Below are 8,030 nucleotides of genomic sequence, written 5' to 3'. Positions count from 1 at the left end.
ACCTCTCCTCATTGGCTCCTCCACCACCTGTGTTCAAAAAGTTATCATCAGTGCTCTGCAGGAGCCTCCTGGACTGTTTGTGCCCAGCTGTGTGGTCTTTCCAGCAGACACCAGGGTGGTTGAAGTCCCCCATGAGAACCAGGGCCTGTGATCGTGAGGCTACTTTCAGTCATCTGTAGAAGGCCTCATTGACTCCCTCTTCCTGATCAGGTGGCCTGTAGCAAACACCCATAGTAGTGTCACTCACGTTAGCCTGCCCTTTAATCCTTACCTGTAAGCTCTCCACTTGCTCTTCATCCACCCCTCCGCAGAGCTTGATACATTCCGGTTGCGCTCTCACATGAAAAGCAACTCCACTGCCTCATCTTCCTGGCCTGCCTTTCCTAAAAAGCACATAGCCATCCAGGACAGCATTGCAGGCATGTGAGCTATCTCACCATGTCTCTGTAACTGCAATGAGATTGTGGCCCTGTGACTGCACACAGATCTCCAGTTCCTCCTGTCTATTCCCCATGCTGCACGCATTCGTACTCAGGCATTTCAGAGAGGTAATCAAGCATGCATGTTTCCCAGGAGGGGTGCAGGAGGACCTTCTATAGTCATGCCCCACACGCACTTCTTGGCTACATGCAACCACTGGAGGCATCCCAACTTGAGCTACATTTTGTTGGCTACCCTGTCTCTATAACTCTCCCCTTCTCTCATCCTTCCTCTTTACCAGGCTGGCCAATCTGTTGGCAGAGACAAGCGTGCCCTCSTTAGTGAGGTGGATCCCATCTCTCCCCACCAGTTGTCCATCTTCAAACAGGGTCTCACGGTCGTAGAAACCAAAACCTTGTTGCCAACATCAGTGGTGCAGCCAGTTGTTAATTTGGAAAATCCATCCACTCCTCCTCCCATCCTCCCCCCTCACTGGCAGGACTGAGGAGAAAATGACCTGGGCTCCCAAACCCTTGACCACAATCCCCAGAGCTCAGTTTGATGGTTTCTAATTTGTACTTTGTATCATTAGCACCCACACGGAAGAGCAGCAGAGGGTAATAGTCTGACATGCAGACAAGCCTTGGTAGTATTACCATGACATCTTTTATTCGAGCCCCTGGCAGGCAGCAAACCTCTCTAGACAAGAGGTCAGGTTGGCAGATAGGTGCCGTCGTCCCCTGCAGCATGGAGTCACCCACAACAATCACTCACTGCTTCTTTCAGGTGTTCCCACAAGGCACAGGGTCTGTTGGCCCAGTTGCTTCCCTCGAAGCTATGTCCAGCTCCTCCTCAGCCTGGGGGGCACAATACCTGTTCCTCAATTGCAAGCCTTCAGGAGGAGTAAGAGCCTTTCTCCTCCCATCGGAAGCGGCCAGTTTCCAGCCTTCTTCTACAGTGTTGTGATGTACTGTTTCATTTGGCACAGAGCCCTCCACCAACTCCTCTGCTCTGGGGCACTGGGACTCCTGGAGCAGTACGGTCTCGGGGAACACCCTGTCCATCTCCTGCCCATTTTCACAGATGCCACACAGCCTACTGACTTCCTCCCATAACTCCTTTACGTGATGACACAACTCATCAACAGCAGCACACCTGCTGCAGGACTCAGCCCAGGCCCCACAGAGAGGCCCTGAGCACTCCTGTACWGYTGCATCTGCTGTCAGAGGGTCTGTCTGGGTTGAAGCTTCTGACACACCTGATGCAGTGACTCCAACAGCTACAGGCAAATGTGCTTTGTGGAGTGTCATGACCATGTCTGAGGAAGTGCACACTAGTAAGATTGGAAACTGAAGTTGCCTTCTTGCATCCAGCTGTGCAAACTGCTACACAAACTCCTGCTTCTGGTCACTGTTCACTGTGCTCTAGGCCTGGCTCTCATACAGGCCTGTCCCTAGTACTGACTCACAGGGTGCTTGACCCACTCTAATCAAGGGCCAACTGGATCAAAGGCCTCAACTCCCTCTACTCAGGGGCAACCAAGAGGGCTCATTAGGAGCAGCTACAGCCAGCTAGAGCTTCTCCCAGGAGAAGTTAAGGCCTCCTGCAGTTGTCCTTGCCAGCTCCCCTTTCCTATTAGCAGCAATTACCCTCTAGTTCGACAGCGGTCCCCAGAAAGCCCCCACAACTTCCAACAGGTTCCCCAAAATTGCTAAGCAGAGCCCAGACACTGCTGCGCAAACTGCTGCGTTTGTTTGCTGCCTGTTCACTGCACTCTTTATTTGGTCTTCTTCCTTCCAAAATATGCCAGATAATCAAACCCCATCTTCCACATTTTCATGTAACACCTAGAAGACAAGAAGTGAGTTCTGCAAGCTGTTGTTGAAGCTAAAAATTTAAATTTTCGTGGAAGCATAGAATCAGTAAGGTTGGAAGGGACCTCTGGAGATCATCTAGGCCAACCTCCATGCTCATGCAGGGTCATCTAGAGCATGGTAGACAGGGTTGCATCCAGGTGGGCCTTGAAGATCTCCAGAGAAGGGCACTCCACAACCTCTCTGGGCAACCGTCACTCTCACAGGGAAGAAATTCCCCCTCACGTTCAGGCAGAACTTCCTGTGCTTCAATTTCTGCCCATTACCTCTTGTCCTGTCACATGGGACAACTGGAAAGAGTTTGTCCCCATCCCCTTGACATCCTCCCTTCAGGTACTTACAGACATTGATCAGATCCACCCTCAGTCTTCTCTGAGTTGAACAGGATGGGACCCAGTACTGAGCCCTGGGGGACGGCACTATCCACAAGCCTCCAACTAAACTCCACACCACTGATGACCACCTTCCGAGCTCTGCCTTTCAGCCAGTTCTGAATCCACCTCACTGTCCACTCATCTAACCCACATTTCCTGATCTTATTTAATGGGACTTGCTTTTTATTTCCAGAGAAAATGAGATTCTAGCAGAATTCTTCAGAAGTCTGACCTATTTTTCAAATGCGAAGAGAGCAGGAGCTAAGCAATTAATTGGATAAATTATGTTAACAGGACTGTGGTGTTTCTAAAAAGTACTGGAGAATCTCCTCTGGAGAGCCAAAACTGTATGCTTCAATATCCTTGAGTCTAGTATTTGGGTACCATCTTTCTGGGTGAGAAAACACCAGCACAAGGCATTGGAGCTTTAGCAGTAAGAGGACAGGAATCAAGAGAACAAATGCCAAATATGCATGTGAATCTTGCAGCATCAGACATAAATTCAAGCTCAAATGGCAACCAGATAACTTACTTTCATTATTTACATCATGATGTTTGGAACCCAAATGATAACCAAGTGCTACTGAAAAATCCTTATGAAGCAGAAGAAATAGCACATACCAGGCATTAATTACGTAGACTTCTTATGAAGTCTTTGAACGTTCTTAAGAAGGTTTGACTCAAGTGTTTAAAACCAAACCAAAACACTTCCTCCATGACACATGCCAAAAAAAGCCCCATCAATGGTTTCAACTTGTTCCATAAGAACAGACTGGGGTCAGGCAAGGGCAGAGCAAGAAGAGAAAAGAGAGAAAGGATGCAAGAAGTTGCTTTAAATGAAAACCACTGGAAGTTGCAAAATCAAAGGTGATTCATCATAGGAGTGAGGCACATGTACAAAACAGATGCTTAGTGTCCCTACAAAAGTAGTTTAAAAAAAAAAAAAACAAACATTTCTTGAGCTCTTATAAGGAAAAGAAAGAATACTTTTAGAACTCCTCAAAATAGCATCTGTTGTAATGTCATAAAACCAAAGACCTCCTTAGATATTAAAAAGCAATTTTTGACACAGTGACTCCTGCATTTCACACCAAATATTTCAATATTTGATTTCATGATGAAGTTCACAGAACATCTTCTGTTTTGTGAAACAAACATCTCATTTGCAGAAATATGACTGCATTGTTGCGACAACCTCTATTAAGATACAGTCTTTGTGATCCAAAAAAATAACAACTGACTTAACTGACAGCCACATAAGCAGTGGTGACTGTGACTGATAACAAGTATTTTGTGAAAAAACTGTGGCACCAGCCAATGCTATTTATATAGAAATTTAAATGGTCCACTTTCCCTGAATGACTGTAATCCGATCTGTATCTGGAAAATAAATATTTAAAGTGAAAAATGTGAAACAGGAATTATCATTTAAGGACATCCCAAACCAACATCCAAAAAAGAAGAAACAAATAGAATATGGAGTAGAAATGTAGAATAGTAAGGATTACTAATTAGAAGGACAACACACGCAACTTAAGAGAAACTCAGGAAGCAATAAAATATCAATCAGCAGTAGCATTAAGGACAGCACAACTTCAAACCCATATTAATGCACACTAGGTCATGCACAGATCCACCATCAGATATTGCTGGTGGGGGGAAAAAAAAGCAGCAATGAATGCAAAAATGCAGAAATATATACCAGATCCTTTTGATCTGTATCTGGATCAAAATAAGGGTTGCATTTAATCTTATATAATGATAAGGAAGGCGCAGAAATGTTAATACATCTCCTAAAGGAAGCTATATGGCAGCACTTCCTATAATTAAACATTTTTTCAATTAAGATGCTCAACCTTCCACATAATTGTCTTAAAGGAACTAGTTGAGACTAAATTGCTCTTGGTTTGTTGGTCTGTGATAAAATAATACATTTAATGCAAATAATGCACTAGTTAATTGGAGACTCAATCAGCAAAACTTTAGTGACCAGTATCATTGATGTCAGTTAAGCAAAACTTCAGAGAATGCAGTTAAATAAACTTCCTTTCCCAAGTATGTTACAAATACTGATTTGTTACTGAATACAGTTACTTCATTGATAAGGTGAATTTGAAATTATCTAAAAGAACTTCACACAGTATAACATGAAATCTTGTTTAAAAACTAGCATTGTAAGAAACTCACATGGCACAGTTCAAATGGATTAAAAACCTCACGTATGAACAGATCTCAAAATGCAGCATACAGGAAGATAATAACAAGAATGGTAGAATTTTGCAGTGTTCCTTAAAACCATGTTCTCATACAGCATATAATAATTTTATCAATTATCTGGATGACTAGAACACTTTGTCAATATAATTTGTAAAGGATACAAAAATCACTGTTGCCAGTGCCACAATGCCCAGTCAGTCCAAACGCAATGAAGTCTTTGAGTTGCCATTAGATATTTTGCTATAAGGCTTAATATAAAGAACTCCTGTTGCAACTTCTAGAGCCTCTGTGCAATGAAGTTCAATGCATCTTTTCCGGCCTTTTAATATGAATTCATAACATCCATAGCCCTAATAACCATTGTCAACTTTCACAGGAACTATTGTATCTCATACTCCAGGCAATCCAAAAGCACACAACATAAAGACCCTTCACAGACAGTGGATTACCATCTACCTACTACCTCTAGGACTTCTACAACTTCTCTAGAAGCTTTGCTGCAGGTCTGTCAGCCCAGATTAAAGCAAACATAGGATACGCTGCTTTCCCTTTGAGAATAGCTTCTAACTATGCCTTCCACCGGAACCTTAAAATTTGAATCATGATACAAGATTAAAGATAACCTTGTTTCTCAGCTTGGATGCAAGTAGGCAAGGACAGAAGAGTTAATAAAATCAATGCTACATTTTTGTTTTCCTTTTTCCTCTTTTCTCTATAAGGGACTGTGGGAATAGAACAGCTGTCAAAAATTGGGGGCCTATTCTTATCAACAAAGCCACTCACCTTGACTGCCTATAACCAGAACTAGCAGCCCCTTTCCCAAGTAGTTCTTTGAGGAAGTCACCTGCATCACTCATAGATGAATAAGCACACTCATAGATGATTAAGACTTGTGAACTGCATGTCTAGGTGTCTGTCAAATTGGAGTACTACCAATAGATAGTTTTTCTAAAGTGCCTCAGTGTCTTTATGCTGCATAAATAAGATAATCCCAGACAGCACAATGTAATGTGTATTATGTCTTTCTCCCATACACTCCTCAAAATGTGTCATGGCTCTCAGTCTTGCCATGGGGCTGACCCAAACAGTGCGGGTAGTAGCTACATCCTGCTCAGCAAACCATACTGCCAGGTAACTCAGGCCAACTCTGTTTCTTCATCCCTGAACACGCAGTGGATACGCTCCTTTGTGTTGTAATATACCTGCCCACAGCGCAGATGTGGCTCATCCTGCTTGTACCAGAGCTGTTCGTTGAACTCTGGGAAGAAGAAGGCAATTTCTCTGCTGGCTGATGCTGGTGAATCTGTTAGAATAGAGGTAAAGGAAACAGATACCAATGAGGTACCTCAAACACACTATGCCCTGAAGGAAGGGCAGAAGTTGAAGATGTACAGCAAAGTACCAGGCTTTGTGTCACAAGATAGGAGCAAATGGATTCTGCAGAAGTGAGCAAATCATTAACTTTCACTCCCAAAACAGGAAGTGAGCAAAGACAGAGAAAATACCATCATTCACCCGCACTGAGCTCCAGTCCTTACCCAACACTCAGCCAAGAAGGATAATAAGCCTACCTGAGCCATGCGTGGTATTCCTGGTATCAGTAAGGCCATAAGCTCCTCGGATGGAGTCCGGCATGCTATTTCGGGCTTGGAATACTTTGGTGGGTCCCATAAGGGATCTCCAGAGCGTGATAGCATTTTCATGAGCCAAGATATAAGCCCACATGGGGCCGCTGAGAAAAGGACCAGGGAAAATCAGAGGTAGATAAAGTTACAGGAGGGCATAGCTTCTTCATTCTTATGAACACAGCAAAATCAAATCAGCAAGAAAGTGCAAGTTCCATGTAGTGCTTGGTGGGAAGAGATATAGGCCAATCATGACACCAGACAATAAGACCACACTTTGGAAGCAAAGCTTTTGCTTTAAGCACCTTCTCCTAGAGGGTGGTACCCACAGCCTATGGGAATGCTACTTCACTGAATACTTTACTGTCACAGCAGAGCTGGTTCTTGACATTTCCCTGCCCTTGAGCCCAGAGCCTTCACTTTCAATACACCACAAGCACCAGCTCCTGGAGAGAGACATCCCACGCTAAAGGCCCTGCTGGCAGATCCCTCAGAATACAGGGGATTTCCTTGAGTAAGACAACAGTCCACCTGCAAAATGAAGTGAGCTCCCTCCTCATGCCCAGCACAGCTACAGGTCTGGCAAGTACCTGGCCATGAACTCCACCAGTCGCTGGTAGAAGAATCGCCCTGCAAGAGAAAATCAGGCCGAGTAACGGCCTGCTCAGCCCTGTTCTCTGGGCAGTCAAGCTGGCCTGGTGCAGCCCACCTACCCGCGTGCTCCGGGTAGGAGCGGCGGCCCGGCCGCCCAGCCCGGCCTACCCGCGTGCTCCCGGTAGAAGCGACGACTGTCCTCCCGTCCGCAGCGCAGTTCCTTGGCGCGCACGATGAGGAACCGGTTGCTGAGGATGGTCTCATGCACGGCCTGCGGGCAGAGGAGCAGCGCTGGGCAGGTGGCAGGGATCAGCGGGGACCGCTGGGGACCCCCGGGCCGGGCCGGGCCGGGCCGGGCCGGGCCGGGCGCTCCACGCCGCCCCGGCGCTCACCTCTAGCACGAGCGGGTGCGCCACTGCGTCCGGCTTCAGCAGCGCCAGCGTCAGCTGCAGCGGCCGCGCCGCGCGCCCCGCCACCGCCATGGCACCGCCCCGCCGGCCACCGTCGCGCGGCGGACGCTGGGGGCGGGGAGCAGGGCGGATCCACGGGGCGGCCGTGAGGCGGGGTCGGGGCCAGGGCCGCGCCTGCGCCTGTCGCGTAGCAGCGCGGACGCGGCGGCAGGGCCATGGCGGGTCCGGCGGCGGTGGAACAGGCTCGGGATGAGGCCTCGGTCGCAGCCGGCGCGGAGGAGACCGTGAAGATCATCTGCCTGGGCGACAGCGCTGTGGGCAAGTCCAAGTGAGTGGCCGCCGCCCGGCCGGCCGGGGCGCCCTGGCGGCGCGCCGCGGCCTAACCGCTGTGCGGTGCTCTGTCCACAGGCTGCTGGAGAGGTTCCTGCTCGACGGCTTGTATCCTTGGGGAGCGCCTGGCCGCCGGGCCGCCCCGGCTCCCGCCCGCTCGGGCCTGCCCCCAGGCGGCCCCGCGCT

At 47.7% G+C, this 8,030-nt stretch overlaps 2 protein-coding genes across 6 annotated transcripts in view; one reads left to right on the top strand and one right to left on the bottom strand.

Annotated features, from left to right (window-relative positions):
* Window positions 1–192: 192 nt before the first annotated feature.
* Window positions 193–7,606, bottom strand: NME6 (NME/NM23 nucleoside diphosphate kinase 6). 5 transcript variants are annotated; one of them, XM_085318099.1, is made up of 6 exons: window positions 7,497–7,606; window positions 7,224–7,375; window positions 7,042–7,140; window positions 6,457–6,617; window positions 6,088–6,188; window positions 193–215 (listed from the first exon to the last, which is right to left on the bottom strand). In XM_085318099.1, exons 1-6 carry the CDS (start codon window positions 7,584–7,586, stop codon window positions 207–209), a joined length of 612 nt encoding a protein of 203 aa, XP_085174225.1. In that variant the 5' UTR covers window positions 7,587–7,606; the 3' UTR covers window positions 193–206. The 5 variants fall into 5 exon arrangements, with proteins under 5 accessions (XP_085174225.1, XP_085174224.1, XP_085174226.1 ...); XM_085318098.1 differs by lacking the exon at window positions 193–215 and adding an exon at window positions 1,072–1,277; XM_085318100.1 differs by lacking the exon at window positions 193–215 and adding an exon at window positions 1,072–1,277 and having other exon boundaries at window positions 7,101–7,140; window positions 7,273–7,375.
* A 61-nt stretch (window positions 7,607–7,667) lies between these two features.
* The window catches only part of LOC146588381 (rab-like protein 2A), a 10,319-nt gene continuing 9,956 nt past the window's right edge, over window positions 7,668–8,030 (top strand). The window contains exons 1-2 of the mRNA XM_085318097.1: window positions 7,668–7,842; window positions 7,923–7,952. Of these exons, the coding sequence (XP_085174223.1) occupies window positions 7,730–7,842; window positions 7,923–7,952 (143 nt within the window). The 5' untranslated portion in view covers window positions 7,668–7,729. The remainder of the gene's footprint in view (window positions 7,843–7,922; window positions 7,953–8,030) is intronic.

Source organism: Rhea americana, unplaced genomic scaffold (assembly GCF_003343005.1).
Source record: "Rhea americana isolate MKP2758 unplaced genomic scaffold, rheAme1 scaffold_519, whole genome shotgun sequence".
NCBI classification, from domain to species: Eukaryota; Metazoa; Chordata; class Aves; order Rheiformes; family Rheidae; genus Rhea; species Rhea americana.
The sequence above is the reverse complement of the archived record's forward strand: the minus strand, read 5'-3'. Positions and strand labels throughout refer to the sequence as shown.